The following is a 26,006-nucleotide window of genomic DNA, read 5'->3' on the forward strand; positions in this document are numbered from 1 at the left end:
CATTGGAAACTGTTTGAAGCTAAGAAACCGGGTAAGGGGAGCTTATTGTGTTTCTTTCATATGAATTTCTTTTATTATTAATGTATATTAGTAGCAGATTGTAATTGTGAGATTGGTGTTTTGTTATTTTTATGCTTCGATAAGGTTAAGAAATTAGTGGTTTATGATTTTGTGTACTGTATATAGGTAATATGTTATTTCCGATTGTAAGATTTTTCGTTGATTGTCAAATGCAAAGATAAAGTATCTTTGTTTAATCGCTTCACGGCAATGGCACTGCGATAGATACCATACGGAAGTGGTGTGTGTAGAAAATCTTGGGATTGGTTATATTAGATTATTGGTTTATCTTATATAATTATATATGGTTGGATATCATTTCAAAAGCATGCAGATTATAATGTATACTATAGCGTAGAAGTGAGAAGTTTGTAAAATATTATATTATATAATATATGGTATACATTGAATAACATATGAACGATACAGTGCTTTCTATTAAGTGGCATAATACAAATACTATTAAAGTACATGACAACTTTGGGTTTTGATAATTTAGAGCGAGAATATTTGTATCAAATATATATATGTATGTGTGTGTTACGGATGACAATTGAGGTTTTGTTTTTATGTTATAACTTTTCAGAATAATAATAGTATATTGGGTAAATAGTATTGTTATTTTTAGTTAAAGTTAATACGGTGGAAAAAAATGTATGTGTTATTTTTATGAGAATATAATGTTTTAGTGAACGATTGTGCAGCTGCTTGTTTTACAGGGAGTAAATCTATATATCATGTATCTTTGTGGTTAAAGTGCAGGTTGTCTTTTCTTTAATATAAAGCTATTAATGGTTGAAGGTATATGGTGTGTAAATTTGTATGAGATATGTTTTTGGTAGTTTCTTTACATATAGGTATCAAAGTTAAGCCTTTTAGTCGTATAAAAATATTAACAGGATGCAGATGTATGGACCTTTGCATAGGAGAGTGGTATAATATATAAACATTATTAATTCTTTAATAAGAAAACAAAATTTTGGGTGGTTTTGATATTATATGCATATAGAAGGTAAAAGGTTTGATTTTATATTATTGTGATAAAAAATTATATCATATTATATAACTTGTTGGAAGTTTGAATAACGGGTATTTATTTTACAATTCAGACGTTATACACGTTAATTTTCTTTTACATTAGGATAATGTGTAATTTAATTAAATAATATTATTTTATTGCTAACATATAATTATATTATGTTAATTATTTAACGTTAACACATTGATGTTATAATTGTGGTCTTGTGTATTAATCTCTTGTTTAAGTCAAGCTGTTGTGAATTTATGTATGAGTACAGGATGAGGTAGAATGCTAAATATTGGTTTTGTTGTGTGCCTGTGATGATTATTGTGTTAGAATCAATTCTATAGTGTCTGAACCAGTAGAATTCATTTTACTGGTGTGGCGCCTGGCAGCGGATATGCTTCCGCCAGGTGATACGTCACAAATATAGGGGGCCACTAGCACGTGGCGTTTGGCGTGGGTCCATTGCAGATGGATTTGCATGGATGTGTTTGATGGCTTGGTCAGGGATATGCTGGATTAGTTACGAGCGGGGAGGTTCGTAACGGAGATTTGAGATGCGTGATTGATGCGGGCGGGGAGGTCCGTATCTATTGTACTCTTGTGTGGGGATACGAGCGGGGAGGTTCGTATGTTCCGTGCTCACACTTGAGGCTGCTATGAGCGGCGAGGTTCATAGTAGGTGTTCACGCATGTTGGACTACGAGTGGGCAGGTTCGTAGAGTTGGACTACGGGCGGGGAGGTCCGTAGAGTTGGACCACGAGCGGGTAGGTTCGTGGGAGCATGATAATCCCTAAGGACCAAGGTTGTGGTTGCATCTTTCTCATATAGGTTATGGGATTGGAAGAATATTGTGATAACAAGATTACCAAACTAAAATTAACTAGGTTAGATTGGGTAAGGGACAGTTTTTATTATCTTATGATTATATTGTTTTCTTTTCAGCTCACCCTTTCTTGTTTGTGTGTTTGTGTTTGGCGATGATCACGTGACTTGTTACGTGGGAGCAGATGTGAATTCAGGTGGTAATGCTGATGCTTAGTGACAGAGCAGGGCTGACGATGGGAGATTTTTCTGTTATATTATATTTTCCTGCATTTTGTAATAGACATTATGATGCTTTTATCTATTACGGACATGTAATAAAGATGGAGTAGTATGATTGGATTATCGTGAGAAAAGTTTTAAATTTTCCCGCGCTTGGGAACTTTATATAGTGTCTGAATTTCCAAAAGAAAATTTTATGAAATAAGCTTTATCTAGTAATATCTATCTGGGGTGTTACAGCTGGGATTAGAGCTAGGGATATTTTTACTATGTTTTCATCATTTCATTTGGAACATTGGAACTTGTAATAACTTTTGGTTAATTTCATTTTAATTTTGTCGCATTGGATATTAATTTAAAGTTTCCCGCGTTTTGGGAATAATAATATTGCGACGTTTTAAATTCATTTTCCATATTATTTATTTAATTAAGTAATATTCCTTAGGAATGTTACAGTTTTCGTATCGTAATGTATGAATATAATGCTTCTGCTTAATCACAATCCTTCATTTTCGCGTTTCTGGAGAAATTCCCAGAAACCGCCTGGCGGCAAGCGTGAGTCCGCTAGGTGACGCAAGCGTGATTGTGTTTCTGGGTGTGTTTTGAATTTTGTGATGGATTGGGTTCTCTTGATTTGTTCATGTGTACAATAGGAATTCATGGAAGTATGAATTTAAGAATTCCTATGTGTGTGGATGAACCTTGGGAATTGAATGAGAGACATTGAATTATGTTAACATTGATAGTGATAGTTCAAATTATGAAAAGATGTCTCCAGAAGGCCCAGAACATTCCGAGAATAACATGATGTGATTAATATCTCAATGAATATGGGAGGATATTAATAAAATAGCATGTCTACAATATTTGGTAAATATAAACCAAATTAGGGGATATTATCATTATTTGTTATTCATTATCTTTTAGCTAGATTATTTAGGAAAGATATAATATCTACTTAAAATTGTAACTGATTTACCTATAAATAAGAATGTTAGTCCCACGGCCAGAGGGGAGAATTATTTTGGCCTAAGTGTTATTTGCTAAGTTTGAGAAGAGTTCGACCAATTGACAAGAACTCAGTTAAAGACAAGTCGACCAAGGTTAAGAAGAAGTTAGCCAAAGCAATGGCCACTGAGATTGCAAAGAACTAGTTTAAGAAAAAATTGGTCACCGAGAATGAAAATAACAACTCGGCCACAATGAAAGTAAAGTCGACCATGAAGAAAGCGAAGAATATAAATATTCATGAAAGGAGCTAACACGATGTGAGGAGTTACTGCATATAGGAAGCCAAGATGAAGACTAGAAGAACTAAGATGATGAATAAAAGAGGCATTTAAGTTTACGAGAGAGTTTTGTTGGATTTTGGAATAAACTTAAATGTATTAGCCTTTGTGGATAGTTAATTTATTAGTTGTTTTGGGTAGTCGTTGGAGTATTATGAGTAGCTAATGAGTTAGCCGTTTATAGCTGTTTTTGTCTATTTTGAGTACAACGGTCAATATTATGTGAGTTTATAAATTATATTGTTAAATGTATGAATTATACAACAATAATATAGGTGAATCAAGTTTTTTCACAAAAAAAGGTTTGTTGTTTAACAAATACTACCTTCCATTACTATTCATTCTCTTTTTCTTTACAAATACAAAATTTACTTTTATTAAGACCATTTTACTCTTATAATGGATTGTCAAATGATACTTATTGGTGTCTAAGAATTTTTTTCCTAATACGAGAGTGAGAAAAGTTATTGGCATTAGTTGAAAATATTTGAACTGAACTAAATTTGTATTAAGAGTTCAATTGCATAAAAAATTGAAATGTTTAAAAAGAAAAGAACAAAGTGCAATCAGTTGGCCAGTTTAATTAAATGGTGAGTCTTGATAAATAAATCTTACTCTCATTTTAATCCTATGGTTCATGTCTCTTAAATTGGACACTCCAGTCTTCTCTAATTGATAATACAAACACTTGGCAACCATCTTTTAAAAGCTAACTTTTATGTATGATTCTCCCAAGATTTTTATCAACTGATATGAGAGTCTTAGACTATGTCTATAACCAACCCATATTGGCGTCAGGACCGCAAACTGCAGTATATGTTAAGGAAATTGCAACTATGGAATTTGCGTTCCACACTAGAAATATGAGATTCTCACTACAAGAAAAACTGATATTACCGACGGTCAAAATTCGTCGGTAATGGTCAAAATCCGTTGCTAAATCAAAATTAATGACGGATTATCGACGGTCAAAAATCTGTATGTAAAACTCTTGTGGGTAAAATTTTACCAACGGAAATCATGCTCGGTCGGTAATTATCGACAAAAAAATCTGTCGATAATTACCGACGGAAAAATCCTACCGACTGAAAAATCCGTCGGTCATTCCCAAAATATCCATCGGTAAATAACTTGCACTGTTCATCTTCTTCCTCCTTCTTCTTTCATTTTTTTTCTCGTTTTCTTCTTTGTCGTCGTCGTCGCCACCCTTGTCGTCGCCGCCACTGTCGTCGTTGCCACTGTCATCTTCTTTTTCCTCCTCCTTCTTATACGGTGATTTTGGATGGGAAAATTCCCACTCCTTTTACCAACGAATATTCCGTCAGTAAATTCGTCGATAAAATAAAATTTTAATTATCGAAGGATTTTACCAACAAATTTTAAGTTACGTAAGTATCGACGAATTTTACTGACAAAAAAATTCGTCGACAATGCAAATTTTGGCAAGAAATTTCCTGCATCTTTTACCGATGGATAAATCCGCTGGTAAATCAGTCGAAATTTTTTTTTAAATTATCGATGGATTTTACCAACGGAATAATCCATCAACAATACAAATTTGAGCGGGAAATTTCATGCTCCTTTTCTAACGGATAAATTCGTCGATAAATTTCTTGGTTAAAAAAATTTGAATTACCGACGAATTTTTCTGTCGATAATGAAATCTGTGTTATTGACGGATTTTTCTGTTGGTAATTAAAATTTGAATATCCATCAGTAAAATTTGTTTGTAATTCAAGTTTTTTGGCTGAAACATCGGTAAAATTTTGTCAGTAATTTCAGTTTTTTTTAGTGTCTAGTTGGGGTTTATAAGCTATATTTTGTGTGTGACTCTCAAAGGTTCTTATTAGTTCAAATAGCAAATACTACAACAAATTAATTATACTCAGCAACTATCTATGTTCATACACTTTAATGACTTCTTTATATTTGGGGATATAGCGATTCCCGAACAATAAGAGGCCACCTATCATAATTCCAATGAATGATAACAAATAAAAGGGATGCATCGAATTTGAGATCAGGCTACCTCCTAAGAAGAGATGAAAGAAGAAATGGGAAAACTTTTATCTATCTCTATTCAATGCATAGTACAGAATATATAAGACAAGTGCTATCGAAAGATTCTCTATTCTCTATGCTATGTGGCACACAGGCCAAATAACAACACCGAAAAACTTAACAAACTTCTTCTAGAAGGAAATTGAGTCCTAAAAAGCATATAAGTGAATGAAATCAAACCAACTAACATGCCTATTTACCATCTCTTGGGCCTTGTATTTCTCGCTATTAAGTCACATGTAACAAGCTTGGACACACTTCATAAATGATGTGTCCCCATGTCTCATACGTACGGAACACTGGCATGCATATGATAGTCCACGTATTGATAAGTGTCCAATTCAAAAAATATTGTTTTTTTTTCTCTAACAATTTTTACGTGACTTCAATACAATATTAATAAATTTTAACACAATATTAATAAAGCATATACAATAATTTTTTGAAAAACCTACAAACTTATAAATGTATTGCATCGGTCTCTGAATATAGAAGTAAGATATGATTACTGCTTTTCACTTCAAGATAAATTAGATTCATTTTTATATTAGGTAAATATATGTTTAGATTATTATATTTGACTAACCTTATTTAAAGATGATTTTAAACATACAAATATTAGTTGTTAAATTAAATAATTCATAATGATCTAATTCATATGTGCGTCCCTGTGCCTTACATTTCAAAGACTACAAAGACTATACGTGTCGAATTGTCGAAGTCGAGGTGCTTGTGCATGTGCCTGTATCCGTATCTGCGTCCGTGTCATCTTGAGTGACAGTGTCAGTATCTGTATCTGCGTCCGTGTCATCTTGAGTGACGGTGTCAGTATCTGTGCTACATAGATCAATATTCTTTGGATCAAGAGAAGGATCGACTTCCTTGTCAATTAATCCATGATACATTAGATAGAGAGCTGTCTTCTTGACTAGGAATTTATCCCCAAAAATCACAAAAACCTCCACCTTGTCTCCAGGTCCTAAATTTGATATTATGCCCTGCCAATCTACATCACTAAATGATTGTACTGTCTTTCTCCTGTATATCTGGATGGTGCACTTAGTGTAATTAACCATTAAGATACTAATAAGATATTCACTTGTTGTAAAGTGTCTGGGATTATATAAATTTACAGTACACAAAGTCATTCCCTTTATGTGACGATCCTCAGGTACAGTGAAAGTCACTGAATGTGCCTCGCCCATATGAGCTAACCAATAAGGATCTTTGTCACCAGGGAGAAAAACATCACAAGACGCACTGTTTTCTGATCCCTGCAGCATAGGAAAAATAGCTTAGTCATTTTTGCAACGGTTCTATTTCATATAGACTTCTTTAATCATTCTGTCATCCAAAGTACAGAACAGTCAGTTTAAGAAAATTGCAACGTATTAAATAACAACACAGTTCTGGTAATTAGTTCAAAATAAATTTGGTTCAATAGTTTTCCTGTGTATGAGCAGCCAATCCTTAGGATGCATTTTCCTTAACATTTAGAGGTCTTTCAACAAATATATAACTTTTTTTATGATCTATGGGAAGATAACCTGTATTAAATAAACATTGCAGGAAGCAAGTGGAAATCAAATTCCTAGCGCTTAGTATGAGCATGGTCACTCAGTGATGAGGACATTGAAGTTGATCAAGGTTCAACAAAATTAATTGGAGGGTCCACATCACTCAGCTTGCTGAGTACTAGAAAAATGTAATTTTAAATGAAGCCAGGTGGTTAGAAGGGAAGGTGCAAAAAAATGGTGAGGATCGAAATTAACTGTGAATATTTTTCAAAAGGGATATTTCATGTTCTTAAAATTAACAGCAAAAATGAATAGTAAAAGTTAGTAGATAAAGGAAAGTAGAAGAACCTGTAATATGCTCTCGCTGAGAATATCGAAGACTTTTTCTTGGTCACTTCCGAATTTAATCAAACAACGTCTTAAAGGATGCTTTGAAGTTTCTGGTGTAGATCTTATTTCAAATTCAGTCAAGTTTAGATCTCGTATCTCGTCCAAAAGTGCTATTACTTGTTGGTATCTTTGAAACTCTGCGTCACATTGCACCAAAATATTGAGAATATTTAAATCGCTGCTAAGGATTGGTGCTAGATCACCCAAATCATTATTCTCCATACTCATGGAAACTAGAGATGAAGATAAGCCACGAAACGGACGAATACCAGACAGGAGATTAATTTTAGGTGATATCCAAGACGAAATGATAGAATTAAAAACAGTAAATGATAATCCATTATTTCCTCCTAGAAGTATATATCCAATGCTCTTTGAGCTTACTATTGAAAAGGGAACTTGTTTCACAACAGTACTTTCAGAAATTAGAGTTGTCAATGATTCCATACGCAATATATCTTCTTCTAATATGTGAATCTTCAAACAACCAGACAGGATGAGAGTTTTCAAAGATTTTAACTTATATGTCTCAGTTGGGAGATTCCATAGCCTGCTACAGCCTTTCAAATTTATTAGCAGAAGATTGTGGAGATCTCCAATGGATTGGTGTACCTTGCACAATCTTGGACAATGTTTGACAATGAGCTTTTCAAGACTTGGTAGTTTTGAAAAGTCGGGAGTTTCAATTAAGAACTTGGAATGACTAAGATTCAGGATTTTTAGCCACGGCAACACCTACAAAAATATAGTATTTTTACAGGAAAAAAAAACAAAGAAACCGTGATACATGGCAATTGTTACAATTTTAATTACCCTAATAATGTGAATAGAAAATGGGAAGTAATGTATACCTGGGGTTCTTTCCACATTTGTCTAAGATTACTCTGTTGGAAATCAATCACAATTGCCTCTTTCAGATAAAAGTTGTTAGGTATGTATTTGAAAGGAAATCCTTGCCAGTAGATCCATCTCAATTGCTTAGAAAGATACCCATAATCTCCAGTCACTTGTACATTATCAAGTTGTAAGAATCTCAACCTTTTCATCTTCTCAAAAGCACAAGCTTTGACGAACTCACTTCTGGTAAACTGACAGTTCAGAGACAGTCCCTCGATAGCTTCTGTCCCCTGTGATGATAAGAGAAAAAAAAATTAGGAAATCACCATTATTGCTCACTAGAAAATAAAAAATAAAGGAAAACACTTTCAAATTTCAAAATGCCTTATGAAGATTGTACTTACACTATTCTTTGTCAGTACATCGAGCACATCCTTGTGAAGCCACAATCTTCTGCGCCTCCCAGGTTGCATTGTTGAGGTTTGACGAACAATCTCTCGTCCCATATCCCGGAGCAAACAATGCATTCCAAGTTCATTGTTCTTTTCAATTTTTAGAAGACCACGTTCTATGAGAACTTTCATTCCAATATCAGCATGTAGTCCACAACCATTTAGTATCTCTGTAACATAGTCTCTGTCTTTACCAATAAAAAAACAACATACATCAAGAAATATATCCTTTTCCATTAGACATAAGCCGTCAAAACTTATTCTTAGGATGTTCTGAACTTGAGTATTGGGAATTATTTCTAGTTTTGACAATACACTTCTCCATTCATTCACTGACCTCTTCCTTAAATAAGAACCAAGCACTTCAAGAGCGAGTGGTAGTCCACCACAATAAGCAACTGCAGATCTTGCAAATTTAATGAAGTCTTCTTTTGGTTTTGCTTCTCCAAAAGCATGCCAGCTAAAAAGCTCAAGGGAGTCATTTTCGTCCAGTTTATCCATCTCATAAACATAATCAACATTAAGTTGATAAAGCAGGTTTAAATTTCTAGTTGTAATGATTATTACACTTCCTTGACCAAACTGTTTATCATTTCTACGGAGTTCTTTTAGTTGGTCTATCTCATTGACATCGTCAAGCACAATGAACAACTTTTTTCCAAAAAGTCTGTTCTCGGTCGTAATTTTTTTCATCTCACCACTCTCTGTCGTCACATTTGTTTTCAGGGAACCTGAGGGAAGTTTTTCTTGTAAATGAACAAGGTCTCTGCCATCTGTTTCACAAACTTCTTTAATACCTTGAATGAAATTTTTATCACCAAATGTATAAGGAATCTGATTGTATATGGCTTTGGCTACGGTAGTTTTACCCGATCCTCCCATTCCCCATATCCCTATCATACAAACTTTGGTGGGTTGATTTTCAAACAATCCAATCACATTTTTCACGTGGGGTTCTAACCCAACAGGAAATTTAGTTGTACACAAGGGGCAGTCTAGTTTGGCGAGAACAGACTTAACAATTTCCTCCACTAGTTCAGCATCACTCCTTCCAGTTCAATAAATACAAAAGACGCAAATGTCAAAATAAAAGAACGCAAAACAGTATAGAAGGAATTTCAGATAAATATGCACTCTCAAGAAAAGCGGAAAATTAAATAATAAATCTAATTCTTTAAAATTGAATTTTTAATTGCAGAAACCGATTTTGCAGAACAAGTCTTCTCCTTTGTGCTTTAAGAGAAAGAAAAAAAAACAATGAGATGCGTATTTCCATAACAAATTAAAATTTGTATAGTATTATTTTGGCACTCAACAAATTTTTACTCACTTATTTTTATCAAAATATCTCTAAAAGCTAGTTGTCAAGGTTAAAAAAAAACATTTTCTTTGAAATTTTAAAGAAATTACGAGAGAAGTTTTACAAATTAATTTATATATAAATTAGATTTAGTTTATGGAAAAGAAATTATATTTTTATTAAAGATAATTGTGTGGAACCACTTGTTTTATTTTCTATGCTGAAAATGTTTTAATAAAATTTTGGTTAAATTATTCGTTTGGTCGTTGTATTTGTCAAGTAGTGTCAGATTGGTCCTCTAGGTTTTTGTTGTCTTAATTTGGTCTTTGTTTTTTTAAATATGAATTAATTTAATTCTCGTCGTCAATTTTGACCAAACGGTACTAAAGTCAATGTCACATGTTAATTTCTGATTTTTTTTTAATTTTTTTAATCTTTTTTTTAATTTTTTTACAAATTTTTAAATTTTTTTTAAATTTTTAAAAAAAATTAATTTTTTTAATTTGTTTTTTTTTACATGTATTACTTCACATTTGTGCTACGTGTCAAAATGATTCAATTTGGTCCCTATATTTGCTTTTAATTTCAATTTAGTCTCAATTTTTATAAAAAATAAAGCAATATTGTCTCTCTTTATTGATACTTAATAATTTCAATAATTAACTATTATGTCGTCATATATAAAGGCATCAAGTGTATCCTATTATACAAACTTAATGAAGATTAAAAATCAAATAACTAACTTATCACGCATAAATTTAGAAACTAAATTTCAAGATTAAAACAAAACATTAGTTTAATGTTTTGTATAGAATTTAAAATTAATTTAAAAATATTTAATAAAAAAGTTAACTTTAGTAAGAATATCACCATAAGATTTATAAAAGAGTAGATTTAAACTAAAAACAATCAACAAATAAAAGAATCAAATTGAATCATTTTGACATGTTTAACCATGTGGTATAAGTGACATGTGTAAAAAAAAATTAAAAATTTAAAAATTTAAAAAAAAATATCTGATGATAAAGAACAAATTAAATATTTTTTAAAAAATATCAGACTGAGACAATTATCATTACTTAACAAATCCAAAGACCAGAGTAATTTAACCTAAAATTTTCAGAAGTGTGGATTGGCTTACCTGTGTTCGCTCTCCTCCCAATTAGGCAAAGTTCCAGCTTTGATGAGTGCGCTATTCCACCTCTGGAACCATGTTTTCTGATATTCTCCTGACCAAATTATGTGTTCAATTTTCATGACCTCTCTTGCAGTTGCTTTCAACGTATTTCCAAAATCGGATCGGTCAATTTCGTAAAACACGGGCATAACCATTAGGCCGTGAGTTTCGTGGCATTCAATGATTCTCACAAGTTCATCAACACTCCGAAAAGATTCAAAGTATGTTTTGGTGAAAACAACTATTCCAATCTGAAACCCTTCAATTGATGCTACAAATTGTTCCCGCTGCATATCCACGGCAAGGAGGTAAGGTTTTACTCCAGCCTGCAAAAGGGCAGAACTGAGATGAGAAACGAAATTCCTACGGATGTCGTCTCCCATACAATGGATGAACACGTCGCCTTCGATTCTGAATTTTGAGAAAGACGAAGAAGAAGACGCAGATGCCATCAAAGAAATTGAGGTCAACTGTTAGAAGAGAAAGCAATAATCTTGAATATACTGACAGATGATAATTTTTTAGTGTTATCCACCTTTGCCTTGTACACTACTCTTATATACAATAAGACCCGCACTTTTTATTTAAAAAAGATTAAACTACTTAATACTGGAACTTAAACTATTTAAATAATTAATTTATGAAATAAATGTCCTGTTACCAAAGTAACCCATTCTACTTTCACTTCATTCGAGTGTAATACGAAATGATAAATTGTTTTTTTCTTTGGATCATTAAGAAATTGGACTGGACAGGTAAGGCTATTGCTTCTTCACCATATCAAATTTCCCTTGCCACTCAATCATTCTGGATTTCATTTGTTGGAAGAGGTAATTTAAGAGAGTTTATTTGAAGAATTTGAAATTATTTAAGGGAAATGCAATATTTATATGAGGAAATTGAAATTGAAGAATGTTGAAGAAGGTATTTCAAATAATCAAAATAGTAAAATTTGAAATTTATTGGAAAAAGGAAATTGAAATTTCACAGGTCCAGAAAGTCAAGCCAGCTTGGACCAAAGGTCAAGCTGAGCCAACCTAGACTAAAGGTAGAGCCGAACCGGGCACGAGCCAGAGGTCGAGCCAAGCTGGCGGGAACCAATGGTGGAGCTAAGCCAGCGCCAGATAAAGGTCAAGTCGAGCCATCGTGGATCGAAGGTTGAGTCAAGCCGGTCGTAGGCCAAAAATCGAGCAGAGTTGGCTCGGGTCGAAGGACGAGTCTGGAGTCAAGCTATATTAGCCAGCCTGGGTTGAAGTCTAGTCGAACTAGCCTAAACCAAAGTCAAGTTGAGTCGTCCCGCACCGAAGGTTTAGTTTGAAGTTGAATCGTGTCGGCCTAAGCCAAAGTCGAGCCGTGTTGGCTATGGTCAAAGTTGAGCCCAGTCGAATTGGACCAAAGTCAAACCAAGTCACTCGAATCGAAAGTCAGACTAACTCAACTCAGATTCAAAGATAAAGTTCAATTTGCCTTAAAATAAAAATTAAATTATTTTATCCAAAAGAAAAATTAAAATCTAAATTATCTTAATTACTCTATCCAAATAAACTATTTAAAAATAAAGAGAAGTTAATTATAAATAATTCAAATAAACTATTTAAAAAATAAAGGAAAGTCAATTATAAATAATTCAAATTCTACGTATTTTAATCCCTTGAAATTTTTAACATTCCTCGTCCAAACACAAATTAAGACAAATTCTGATATTTTTTTTCTAAAAGACCATTATCCACTCCAATTACGGAAATAATTTTCCCATAGCTTTAATAGGATGCGGCGATAAATTTGATAGGATGCGCCCTAAATAAATGATACATTTCGTACCTAAACTTTGTAATAAATAATTTTAAGAAAATCTTATTTACTTTTTAATTGTTTAGAAGAAATAGAAATTTATTCGTAAACTTTATAACTTAATGTTATATTATTTTTTACTTATCCATTACTTTGTATTTAGATAAGAAATTTTAACAATTTCAAAAAATGGAGAAACTTGATATTCGAATTATTTACAATTAATTTATTTTATTTTTTAAATAGTTTGTTTGAATGGAGTAATTAAAATTTTTTATTTTTTATTTTTTTTGTTTGGATGAAATAATATAATTTCTCTTTTAACGTAAAATTCTACTTTAAAAGCATTTTGACAATTAGATTCTATCTTTAGTATGAATAAACTTATATTGACTTTCGGTTCAGGTCGACTCATCTCGAGTTGTCTTGATCGTGAAATCGAGACAAGTTATCTTGACCTTCGACTTGGATTGATTTATCTTGATCATGAACTCATGATAACTCGTCTCAATCATGAACTCATAATGGTTTGTCTAAACCTTCGACTTAGGTTAAATTAATTTGACCTATTTTAGTGTTACGATCAACTTATTTAAAGTAAAACATGTTTACAGACAGTCATTGAAAAATCAGAGATTCTACCGGGAAAGCTATTTAATGTGAACATTAATCTAAAAAATCTAAAGGTTAAATTATCCTTTTGGTCCATCTATTTGTCATGAAATTTCATTTTGGTCCTCACGTTTTTCGTTGTCTGAATTTGGTCCTCATTTTCTTAAAAATGATTAAATTTGGTCCTCACCGTTAACTTTGACCAGACGGTGTTAAAGTCAATGACACGTGTCAATTTCTGGATTTTTTGAATCTTTTTAATATTTTTTTATTTTTGTTTTGACACGTGTCATTTCACCGTCGTGCCACGTGTCAAAGTGACTCAATTTGGTCCCTATATTTGTTTTTAGTTTCAATTTAGTCCTAATTTTTGTAAAAATGAAGCAATATTGTCCATCCTTAGATTGAGACTCAACTTAATCTTTGTATACAACTTATGATGATATTGTTAATAAAATTGACATTTTTATTAAATATTTATAGAAGTATTTTTAAATAATTTTTTTTAGTTTTATTATTAAACAAAGTTAAACCCCAAACTTAATTTCAAAAATTAACAATTTTGTCATCATATATAAAGGCATTAAGTGTATCATATTATACAAACTTGGTAAAGATTAAAAATCAAATAACTTGTCACACATAAATTTAGGAACTAAATTTCAAGTTCAAAACAAAATCAAAGTCTAATGTTTTGTGTAGAATTTAAAGTTAATTTAAAATATTTATAGAAATATTTAATAAAAACGTTAATTTTAGTAAGAATATCACCATAAAATTTATAAAAAAGTAAATTTAGTGTCAATTTGAGAAAGGACAATATTGCTTCATTTTTACAGAATTTGAGACTAAATTGAAACTAAAAACAAATATAGGAACCAAATTGAGTCACTTTGACACGTGGCAAAACTGTGAAGTGACACGTGTCAAAAAGAAAAAAAATTCAAAAAAAATAAAAAATATTAAAAAATATTAAAAAAATTCAAAAAAACCAGAAATTGACACGTGACGTTGACTTTAACACCGTCTGGTCAAAGTTAACGGTGATGACCAAATTGAGTCATTTTCAAGAAAATGAGGACCAAATTGAGACAACGAAAAAACGTGAGGACCAAGATGAAATTTCATGACAAATAGAGGAACCAAAATGGTAATTTAACCAAATCTAAACTAAAAATCAGCAATGCTGTTAAAGGGCCAAGGCTGCCATGGAATGAAAAATGAGGGCAACGAGGAACAATATTATATCTGTAAGGTTACTCTTTAAAACATATTATACGCAAATCAATTGCCTACATCTTTTCTTGATTTTGCCGCACAAAATTGCACTAGATAGGAAAAATCTTCATTAAAAATCTAATAGACAGAAATAAGCATAGTAAATGTCACACAAATAATTTTCAATAACGGCATAACCCAAAAGTGGATATGGATCTCAGCTCCAAAATAACTTTTTAGCACATGAAAGTAATTCACATTTCAGAAAGGGAATCCTCTCTTACTGCACTTCTTTGATGAATCTCCTAATCTCTTAACCTCTTTTGTCCTTTTATAGAAATCCATCAATTCATTGGCAACATCCTCGCCATGGCATTTGACAAACAAGTCCAAAAATCTCTTCTCTGGCATCCTAAGCAAACTTACTATCGTTGGTCCTATGATTTGCCACTTTGAATCCATATCTTGAATCTTCAATGCTAGTAGAACTCTTGGCTTCAAAACAGTATCCACGTTGGCATACAATAAATACGGCTGCTTTAGAACCATCTTAGCATCAAGCTTCATCGTACCCAAAATGAAAGTCATGTTCCTCTGAACCTTGTCTGTCGACAATGTCAAAACATTAGGAGACCTCCCCATAAGACCAAATATCTCCTCTTCAGAAAACCCAAACTTTGTGAAATTCGCCACCTTCTCCCGGATAGTTTCTACGCGAGAGATTCCAATTAAAGTCACCATATATTTATACATCTTTGAATCCTTAGCAATCCCAGTTTTGCTTAAATATTCCAGCTTCTCAGCATCAAAGGAAGTCCTTGAAATAACCGTGGGCCGCAAAAGCAGCATCTGAATTAAGTCCCCTTTCTTAACACCCAACTTCTCATAGAGCTCAACTGTGGCCTTAACATTACAGCGACCCTCCGATAGCAGCAATGAAGGGTTCCTCACAATGGCCTTCTGAAGCACATCCCTCGACTCAAACAATGATGTAAGATGTTCAATCCGCTCTTCTAAACTAGAGTTACTCCGACTCTGGAAAAATCGTGGTCTACAATTGACAATCTTCACAAGTTGAGAAGCACGCAAGCCCAAATCACTAAGCAGGCACAGTTTAGACTGAACCATCGAGGGATCAGCATTGCGCAAAGAGGGACAGCGCGAGAATATTCTCACCAAATCATCATCACTGCAACCCCATTTGCTCAAAAGTTCAGTAGCATCAGTCCATTTGCTTTTATCATCTTCAACTTCAACCTTGGTTTCGGTGAGGCAAATGGTCGAACAGGTGGTGGAACTGAACACTCGCAGAGCTTTTATACCTGCTGACAGTGTTAAAGGCTGAGAAAATTTTGACACAGTTGAGAGAAAACGAAGCATCAGAGTGAGACTGTTAATACTAGGCTGAAAATTTTGAGGACGAGGAACAAGGGTAGGGATGAAATTTTGGGTTTTCTTAAAAAAATGATTTTTTTTTCTTTTTTAAATCGTCAGAAGAGGAGGGTAAAGAGTGAATTAGATTTGAGTGATTTGGAGAAAAACAATTACATAGCAAAGTGTGATTGATCGAAGAAGTTGGACTCATGAATGCTGCCACAGTGCGAAGGGACATGCGAGTGGGAAGGAGAGGAGCACTCTGATTTCATTCTTATGGACTTACGATGTGAGAGCTGAGTACTCTGATGAAATGATGGAAGGGAAGTTACTTTGTACATAAAAATTACTTGGTACAAAACAAACAATAACAACCCAATCTTTTTAACAGGTTGTCTTGTTTTAAAATAAAATTTATTAAAAACATTGAGAAATATTATGAGAATTTTTGTTTTGATTAATTTTTTTATCTGACGAATTTAAACCTTTCAATCAAATTCAAAAAGCATATGTTCGACAAAATGTGTTTATCTTTATAAATAAAAGAGTGTGGTATTACATCATTGTTAATTGTCTAATATTCATTCCACGACACACGATTTTTTCTATACACCTCTAATTAAGTTCATCCTTTCTCTCAAATTGTTTACACGACAAATCTCCCACATAGCTCTCACGAGTAATATGTGTGAAGAGAAGTCTTGAAATTTTTATTGTAGTATTTATTTTCCCTGTTATAATACAAACACTCTTTTTAATTTATTTTAGTATTTTCTTTAGTAAGACATATGAAAATCATTTTTTTTTCTATTTTACTGTTCTAATACTTGAAGAGAAAAATTACAAGAAAAAAAAATCAATTCCTCCTTTGTTCTTCTAATAGCTATTTCTCTTAATTTTAGAGACGTGTTTTCATATTAAATTTAGAGATACTGATATTTTAATTTTTCTTTTAGTAAAATTACATCAATAATAATTATTTACTTTTCTTATGTTTTATTTTTATTCTAAGAAAAAAGGTTGAAGAAATGGTGAAAGTTGAAAGGAGACAAAGATTTTTTACAATGATTGATGAGGACCTCACTGTTGTGAGAGAGCCAGGAGGAAGAACATTGTCATCTCAATTGCGTTGTCATCGATTCTTAGCTCAGTGTAAAATCTTTCTAATGGTTAAACCGTTATTTTTCTTTATCCGGAAACACTCAGAGAATAATAATTTCAAATAATAAAGACAACATTTACATTAGGATGGCAATGGGAGTTGATCTAACCCATTTAAGATAGATCTACATTAAGCTCGCATACTGTAAACTGAGTTAACTCACCTCACACAAATTATGCGGACTGGAATCATTGGCCAATCCCGCACTTCACTTAACCCGGGCCTGCGGACTGAGTCGGATAATTGGGAGATTCTTAATTTAAAAAGCAATTCTTAACACATGACTGTTGCAACAATACACACAGCAAACATATGGTGTTCAATGTAGTGATTTTAAAGTAGAAATTGATAAATTAACTTAACCATGCGTCTTGTAAAACCAAATTATTTGGTGTATGAGCTTGTGAAGCTTTCATCTTGGAAGTATGGAGATATGTAGCAATGCAATTTTCAGATGCATTAAATGAGTGAATGACGAATAAATTAGTGGATTACTCAAATAGAATAAGTTCAGAAGTTGCTCCTTCAATTCCTGTTTCTTTTAACAATTAAAGCATATACGACTTTTCAAACTTTTCCGTTTAAGCAGCAAATTTAAACAGTAACACAAATTCAGCACCCAATTTAAACAACAACGTAAGTGTGGTGTGTGTGTGTGAGCAGCGTCGTGACCGTGAAAATGAGGAGGATGATCTCTCTTTCTCTGCAGTGTCCACTTAAATTCAAGCTTATGCAGGCAAGGCAACGTGACTTACTAAGCTAGGGTAAGCTTATGTGGGCTGAGGGCCAACCTGCCCGGGCCATGACCAGTCTGCATGGACCGCAAGCTATGTGGGCCGAGTTTTGGTAGATCTTCAGGTTTAAGTTTTAGGCCGTCCCATGCTGGATCTACTGGACCGACGAGTCAGACTTTTATTGTCACCTCTAATCTATCATTTTTGAAATTGTCTATGTGAAAAAAGTAGTGTTTACATCTATCTCTTCCTAAACTAACATAAAAATGTTTCTTTTTTTCATCTATTAAATCGGGTCAAAAATTCATTTTTTTATATCACTTGCATTTACGTTAAATCAAAATAATTTAACTTACATTAACTAATGTAATATATCATTTTTGGAGTAGAATTCTTATCCATTTACTACAAAAAATTTCTATATAACAACTAATTTTAGGGACAAAGAATTATTAGTCACCAATTTAGATATAAATTTATAAACCAAGTATTATTGGTATTTAAAATAGTCTCTATTATGACTAAAAAATTATAATTAATTTGTGAATTAGTTATTAAATTAATATTAGCTACCAAGATTTTGACTACTAAAGAATTAGTGTTTAAATTGGTTTCTAATGTTATTGGAGTTGAACAACATGACATGTTTAACAGTTAAATATGAACATTGTGAAAGTTGTGAAAAAAGATGATAATTTCATACCCATCAATTCCAAATTCAAAAGAATTTATGCTTAGTTAAATATAGGTTGAGATTCACAAATTATAAGTGATTGAATAATCAAGCAACTATTATATACGACAAATTCAAAAGTTATAGAAAAGTTTGCTAATTTTAACCAATGTATTAAGGGTATTGAAATCAAGACATCAAAGAGTGATATAGAGGTGAAGGCATAAAAAAAGAGTGATATAGAGGTGAAGGCATAAAAAAGAATGATATAAATAAGATAAGGATGTTAAGAACAAGATTAAGAGAAGGAGGTGACACATGGTGTCAAAGAAGGGAAATCGAAAATGGAAGCCAACATATGAGTGGAAGAAATAAAAAGTGATCTAGAATTCAAAATGTGCATCAAGAAAGGAGTTCGCTAGACATAATCAAAGTGAGCAACGCAAGATCGAATGGGAAGTTAGCATATGATAACTAGTGCAAAACATGGGCTTAGTAGGCATAATTGACATAAAGTGGGTGATTTTGAAGCAATTATCACAATTTGGTTAATTTTCTTTTATTTTATTTTAACTCAACTATCAGAAAAAACAGGGGAGAATATAAATAGGTTATTCAAATGTAAAAAAGGGATGACAAATTGTAGTAAAAGTTAAAACACTCTGAAAAAATTGCAAACAAGAAAATGATAAATCCAATGATGATTGGAAAGGTGAAAATGATTTTCTTTTTTTTAATAAAGATGGATGACGCAAATATGCATGATTTGGTATGATGTATGAAATGTCTTATGTGGGTTTTTTCCTTTTGATTTTTTTTGAAAACAAATTTCAATTGGTCCTCGTTTCATTGTTATTTCAAATTCATAGAACCATTCTACTTTGATTTTTATTTTTTTTTACTTTTCGAAATCATTTCTTTGGTCTAATCAATTTATTGACGACCCTTTTTTATATCATTTCTTTTGAAACATTATTTCAATGACATACATGAAAGTGTCAAGGGGTTGGAAATGCTTGGATGAGGTGATGAAGATTAACTAGGGAGTTGTCCCAATTTGAATTGGTCTCAAGGCATAAAATGTGTTTGTGCTTGCTTCAATTATTGATGGTATGAAGAAAATGATGGGGACTTCAGAAAGTTGTCCCTAGTGTGAGAGTCTATGATGATCTTAGAGTGCAAAAGTGTGTTTGGCTTTTTCCAAGTGAGGAGGTTGAAAAATGACAAGGTCTTCACAAGTTGCCTCTAATGTGGTTCTAGTTGTCAAGGTTAATAATTACTTCAATTCAGGATGAATGACAAGAATATATGAATTACAAACAAAATGACTGTCCTAGTTTGGGTTTGGGATTGATAAAGATGAACTATGGTAAGGTTGGTCAAGGTTTAGGCTCAGAGCGAGGGATATGGTAGGAATTAAAGATGAAGCTCCATGACAAATGAATTGAAATTGGATAGTCCTAATTTAACTTGATTGCTTGATTCCCCATGCTAATTTTGGAACTTTGGAAACATGTCAACCAAAAATAAATTTCCCTAGTGTTTAAAAGTAAATGTTTTAACACACTTTTTCAATCTTTTCTTTTCTTTTTTTGTTAAACTTGCTAGCACGTCAAAATTATCCTTTAAATTAAAACCTTTTAAATATAAAACCAATCTTTGATTTGTGTGGACTTTATTAGGCTTCTATTGTGGCCAAGACTAAGGGGTATGAAAGATAGTAAAGACCCAAAAACTATGTCAAGTTATTTGGAACATGGATCTTTGGATAATGTTGCACTCAAAATTATTTGACTTCTCTTTGTTCACCCTTTTTAGTTCTCTTTATCTATTTTGACCTTTCATTCCTTTTCCCCAAACTTCCACTTCTCTTTTTGTTATTTTCTCTATATAACCAAGTCACTTTTGCCTTCTTAGTTTTTTTCAATCTTTTTGCACTAGTAAACTACTAGTCAAATGAAGCAAATGCAAACATTATATTGACTCTAAGTACGAGGGTGACTCTTGTTCAGGATAATTTGAAAGAAAAAATTTCTTCTATTTTTTAGGCTCAAAATGACTAGTAAAAGATGATAATTTATTATTATTATTATTATTATTATTATTATTATTATTATTATTATTATGTTGGAAAAGAAAAATGGACGTTCATCGTTCCAAATCATGATTATTTTATTTTCAAAAGCTTTAATCCACAGAAAAAGAGTTTGATTGATGTTCCAGGTTGCCCCTTTTCTTTTTTATTTTTATTTTATTTTCTCTCTCATTTTTATGTCTTATTTTTGCCTATACTTCCTTTTCGGGTTTTCAGTCTACAAATTTCTCTTCATTTTTTTCTTTTTGTGTTAAGAAAATTGATTAATCATCCTAAGACAGCCTTTCTATGATAACCTTCATGGAAAATGAAAGTAAGGTTTACAGTGGAAGGGTGATGGAAAGGGAAATGTATTTAAGCAATTTCTAGTATGTAAGATTAGATGGATGTTTCAAAAGAAATGGTATGAAATAGTATTTTATTTCTTTATTCAATCCACTGATTTGACTAACGAATTATCATTTTTCATAAGAAAGATTCCAAGAATTTGGTGATAAGCAAAATAAGAAATAATTTGAATTTATTGTAGTTCAAATTTTTTGGCTTTTTTTCAAAAAATTATGCCAATGCATGCTATGTGTTTAAAACTATGGACACAATATCATGAATGAACACATAATGGGAATGTAATGCATGGTTGTGCATCAAAAGACATTCACGTTATATGTTAATGAAATGTATGTTTATGCCTTATGAGGCCTTTTCTCCTTTTTTTTTCATGATGTGATGATAAAAAATGTGATGAATTTATTGTTATATACAAGAAAACGTTAGGGTAAATGACACAAATAGTCGTCCTTCAGTGACAAATTTATAGATTTTGGTGACAAATTTTTATATCACTAAAACTGATCTTTCTTGTAGTGAGGCCAACAAAGAATTTTCTTCTACATGTGAAGGTGTCATTGAATGAGTAGGTTGAAAGGCACCTATTTTACCTTAGGAATCAAATGCATAGGAGTAAAAATGTATTTGATAGACTATCATTCAGTTCGAACATAGGGGAAAACTATCCTTCATTCCAAAAGTAGTACCATTAGAAGGCACATTGGCTAGAAAGACAAGTTTTTATGGAAACAAGTGTAAGATAAAAGGGTTTTTTTAGTAAGGTAGCCAAAGTCAGTCCAATCAAATCTTCGCAAAGACTTCAATTACTCAGGCTGGAGACATGAATTCGAGTTATCATGACTTCAATGTTAGGATGATAACATTTTGATCACTTCAATCCATTTTCATTTTCTTTGCTACAATTTAATCTCCATACACCATTCCATCTCTCTCTCTCTCTCTTGATTGATTGATATTCCCATAAAAGAAAATTCATTGAGTTGGATATACTTGTGAAATTAATACACATCATAAATAGTTACACATCAATTTTATCTTAATTATGAAATCTTAAAACAACACACTTTACGTTCTAGAATTAAGGACCAAACCAAAACTATGATAATTAATTGCCGTCAAGAAAAATCTCCTTTTCTTTCCTTAATCCCTCATGTATATATAGAGTCTTTGAGTCTTAAAACTACTATCTTACTGTCATATCTTTAGGTAACCAATCTACCCACTTCTCCACTATTCTCTCCTGAAATCTCGCATGAGGTGGTTATTACTAAAATCCAGGGATATTTGCTCGTCACCTCGGCCATCTCGGTCCAAATGCTCGTCACCTCGACCACCTCAACCACCTCGGCCCAAATGCTCGTCACCTCAACCACCTCGGCCTAAATGTTCATCACCTCGGCCACCTCGGCCCAAATGCTCGTCATCTCGACCATCTCGGCCCAAATGCTCATCACCTCGGCTTGTGACTGAAACTCGTTGTTTTATAATAAATATTTATCGAGTCAGAATCCAAATGAGCATGTTGAGGTCGACCATTCTCTGGACAGTACAATTACACATCAATTTTATCTTAATTGTGAAATCTTAAAACAACACACTTTACGTTCTATTGAAAACAATTGTTTGGTAGTCTACTTGACAAAGAATTTACATCGAATTGATTTGATTCACTCAGAATATATTGAACACGTATTAAACTGAAATTCTTGATAACACAATTATTTGATTTGAAGATTTTAAAATGTATTATACTAAATAAAAAATATATATGTTCAAAATATATTGAAGTAAATCAAAGAAATATGAAAATATTATACTTTTTTAAATAAAATGTTTTATTTATTGTTGTATATGTTATCTTAAACCTTTTATGAAATTTTTAGCATCCGTTAAGGATAATGATACTTTAACTCACTTTTTTCGATCCACTTTTAACCCACTACTCTCATCATTCTTAGATCATCACATCACATCACATCACTACAAAAATTAAAATAGATTATCCAAGACTGACGAGAATGGTGAGTTAAAAATTGGTCAAAAAAAGTGATTAAAATATCATTTTCCATCCGTTAAACACTATTGTTATGGAGGTTGTTTTAACAATATTTATTATTTGATTATTCAAGTATTCTTCTACTCCATCACATAAAAATGGTCATCCAAAACAAACTACATACCTTTATTCCGTCGCTTCGCTTCTATTTTTAAATGCTATAATTATATAGTCCTTTTATTTTGAATGGTATGCCTAAATGATTAGATAATTACAAAATCTTTATCTTAGCACGTAAGATACCCACTTAATCCATTCTGAATGGTTATCCAACCACGTTAATCTAAGATCTACATAATTAATTTTGTTTAAAACATAGTTGATTATACATAAATCATAATGAAATATAAACATAACATAATTATCATATAAACACAATTTTTGAAAAGTCATTATTATTAAATTTACTTTGGTTTTAAAATTACAATATAATAATCATTTCATAATCATTCTTATTTTCCTTTTCTCTTAATCAAACCTGTTCCATTCAAGCTTTTTTAATATTTTTTCTGTCCTATCCAATTTATTCTGATCATTTTTTTTATGTGATACTTTTCTTGATTTCCCACTTTCTTTACACCATAAAGAAACTAACAATTAAAAATATTTGATTCCAGGACACCCTGTTTCTTCAAGCCAACTGTCCCTTTGCTATAGCAAGAAACACCATTTGCTAACACCTATCACATGCACACTCTTTTCGGTGTCTAAACACGGGACCACATTATCTGCGCTTTAATAAGGAAAGATTTGAGTCAACAATGTATTAATTTCATGGACCAAATATACTCATTCCTAATTTAATTCAATCTATTGTTTAATTTTTTATTTTCATGAACGATGTAGTTATCTCTAATTTAATTTATTAAATTTTGAATTTATATTTCTCATGTGATGGTCCCTTTTGAATTCATATCCAAACCTATAATGCATTATCCAAAACATTTTTTTTTCAATTATACAAAAGTTTCGTCACACTCTGTAAAACAACACCATCCTATTCGCCGCATAGAATAAACAACATTGTTCATTTGCCGCATATAAGTTCAATTATTTATGCACAATAATATCTCTCAACAACCCATAATTTCAAAATTTCCATTCAATTTAAACTATTAGTTCTTTTTTACAAAATCTTCCATGCCACACTTAAAATAAATTAAAAGAAAAAATCAACAATCAATCATCTCGTACGGACAACCACACCGCCGCGTCTGCCAGAAACAGAGTCGTCGAACCCCACGAACCTACATTTGGCACCACCCAACGCAGAGACGGAAGTGAGAACCGGATTTCCCTGAACCGGGTTCGTGGTTCTCCGATAAGAACCAAACCACTTGTTCTGCATGTACCGGTATTTTCTCCAGGGAGGCACAGTTAACCCTCGTTTCCTAAAACAACGCTTCGCAACACCGCACAAGATCCGAACGGTGCTTTTCAACTCCTCTGCAGTTCCAACGAATATTCGAGGCACGTAGCTCAGAAACTCTAGGTACTCCTTGGTGGGCCGTGCGATCTCGAACTGGCCCACGAAATCAAGGTCCACGAAGTACCTCTTATGCCACGTGGACGGTCCTGATGGAACCACGTCGATAAATTCATAGTTACCCGCCGTGGCACCACCGGAAGAATCCCACCGCGTTTTGCAAATCGCGGCATTGTGTCCGTTCTCGCGCAAAAATGACATCGCGTTTCGCAGATACGTCGAAATGTTTCGTTCCTTCAAAAACGCGAACTTCTCCGCCGCCTCCGAAGTGTGCGCGAGAAGCAAGTTTTTGTAAGAGTCGGAAACGTTGGATTCCATAAGCATAAGAAGTTCATCCACCGAGTCTACACAATCAGAGACCGAGTCGACTCGCTCCGAGTCAAAGTCGTTCTTCTCTGAGTTATTATCCAAGTCGTCATTGTTCTCGAGGAAATCATGCACGAGTTCGGAGAGGCACGGGGAGTCCTCGTCACCGGAATGTTCGCTCCCGCTGCTGGTGTAGCTTAGTTGCCGGTGGTCGCCGCCAACGAGACGCGCTTTGGCTTCTTCGTCGAACGGGTCAGTAACTCGTTTCTTTCTTGCTGAAACCACCATCGATTTGTGTTTTCTAGAAAATTCTGGATCAGTTAATAATCAATTGCCAGATTTGGTGATGGATTGGGTTTGAGCGTGGTTTGTGTTTGTAGAAGTTACTTATAAAGACGAAAAAATAGCTGGAATTTTCTCGAGAATATTCGTGGGAACAGTTTCAGATTTAAAATGATTGCTGTGATTTTGATTCAATCTTGTCTGTGATTTGACTCAATTTAAAGTTTGGGGAAGTTAAAATGGGATATGCGGGTAGGATCCGAATGAAGGGAATGCGATTGTTGTGAGATGCCTGGCATATCCAGTTATATTCGGGTCAAGTCTTGGATCCGTGACGTGTGAGAGCGTGATTCCACCATGTGGGCGTGAGGTATAGGCGAGCTTGCATGACCGTGGCACGTGGTGGATTGATTGAGACAGTAATTGGATAAGGTGGTAACGGGAAGGAAGGGTGGGGTCGTTTAAGGGGATAGGGGTTGCCGTTTAGTGAACCGGAAGGTCATATATACAGTTGTGGACATGTTTAGTATTATTAATCATTAATGCTACTAAAACAAGTTAAATAGATTAATTTATTACAAAAATTTATTGTAATTAATTTGAAGATAAGAAATATTATCTATAATATAACTATTAGTTTAAGGAACATTTTTAGTATGCGTACCTTGTTATTAATATATTTTTAATATGTAAGTTAACTTTACTTTAAAATAA

At 32.8% G+C, this 26,006-nt stretch overlaps 3 protein-coding genes across 3 annotated transcripts; all 3 read right to left on the reverse strand.

Moving 5' to 3' along the window:
* Positions 1-6,072: 6,072 nt before the first annotated feature.
* On the reverse strand, positions 6,073-11,707 carry LOC114167169 (TMV resistance protein N-like). The gene is made up of 5 exons (XM_028052158.1): positions 11,120-11,707; positions 8,631-9,726; positions 8,241-8,516; positions 7,348-8,124; positions 6,073-6,756 (listed from the first exon to the last, which is right to left on the reverse strand). The coding sequence occupies exons 1-5, from the start codon at positions 11,605-11,607 to the stop codon at positions 6,181-6,183; spliced, it is 3,213 nt and encodes a 1,070-aa protein (XP_027907959.1). The 5' UTR covers positions 11,608-11,707; the 3' UTR covers positions 6,073-6,180.
* Positions 11,708-14,790: 3,083 nt separating this feature from the next.
* Positions 14,791-16,472, reverse strand: LOC114166302. Its single transcript, XM_028051016.1, has 2 exons — positions 16,325-16,472; positions 14,791-16,098 (listed from the first exon to the last, which is right to left on the reverse strand). Exons 1-2 carry the CDS (start codon positions 16,386-16,388, stop codon positions 15,038-15,040), a joined length of 1,125 nt encoding a protein of 374 aa, XP_027906817.1. The 5' UTR covers positions 16,389-16,472; the 3' UTR covers positions 14,791-15,037.
* A 7,815-nt stretch (positions 16,473-24,287) lies between these two features.
* Positions 24,288-25,709, reverse strand: LOC114166611. The gene has a single exon (XM_028051362.1). It carries the CDS (start codon positions 25,296-25,298, stop codon positions 24,402-24,404), a length of 897 nt encoding a protein of 298 aa, XP_027907163.1. The 5' UTR covers positions 25,299-25,709; the 3' UTR covers positions 24,288-24,401.
* Positions 25,710-26,006: the final 297 nt, after the last annotated feature.

Source organism: Vigna unguiculata, chromosome 10, assembly GCF_004118075.2.
Source record: "Vigna unguiculata cultivar IT97K-499-35 chromosome 10, ASM411807v1, whole genome shotgun sequence".
Lineage (NCBI taxonomy): Eukaryota > Viridiplantae > Streptophyta > Magnoliopsida > Fabales > Fabaceae > Vigna > Vigna unguiculata.

What these genes read in the sequence shown, in the direction of transcription:
- LOC114167169 (XM_028052158.1), bottom strand. Translation starts at nt 11,607, where the DNA reads ATGGCATCTGCGTCTTCTTCTTCGTCTTTCTCAAAATTCAGAATCGAA. An exon ending in TGGGAGGAGAGCGAACACAG is followed by an intron (nt 9,727 to 11,119) that starts GTAAGCCAATCC and finishes TTGAACTGGAAG; the next exon opens with GAGTGATGCTGAACTAGTGG. An exon ending in TCAGCGAGAGCATATTACAG is followed by an intron (nt 6,757 to 7,347) that starts GTTCTTCTACTT and finishes CCTATGCTGCAG; the next exon opens with GGATCAGAAAACAGTGCGTC.
- LOC114166302 (XM_028051016.1), bottom strand. Translation starts at nt 16,388, where the DNA reads ATGTCCCTTCGCACTGTGGCAGCATTCATGAGTCCAACTTCTTCGATC. An exon ending in GATCAATCACACTTTGCTAT is followed by an intron (nt 16,099 to 16,324) that starts GTAATTGTTTTT and finishes CACTGTCAGCAG; the next exon opens with GTATAAAAGCTCTGCGAGTG.
- LOC114166611 (XM_028051362.1), bottom strand. Translation starts at nt 25,298, where the DNA reads ATGGTGGTTTCAGCAAGAAAGAAACGAGTTACTGACCCGTTCGACGAA.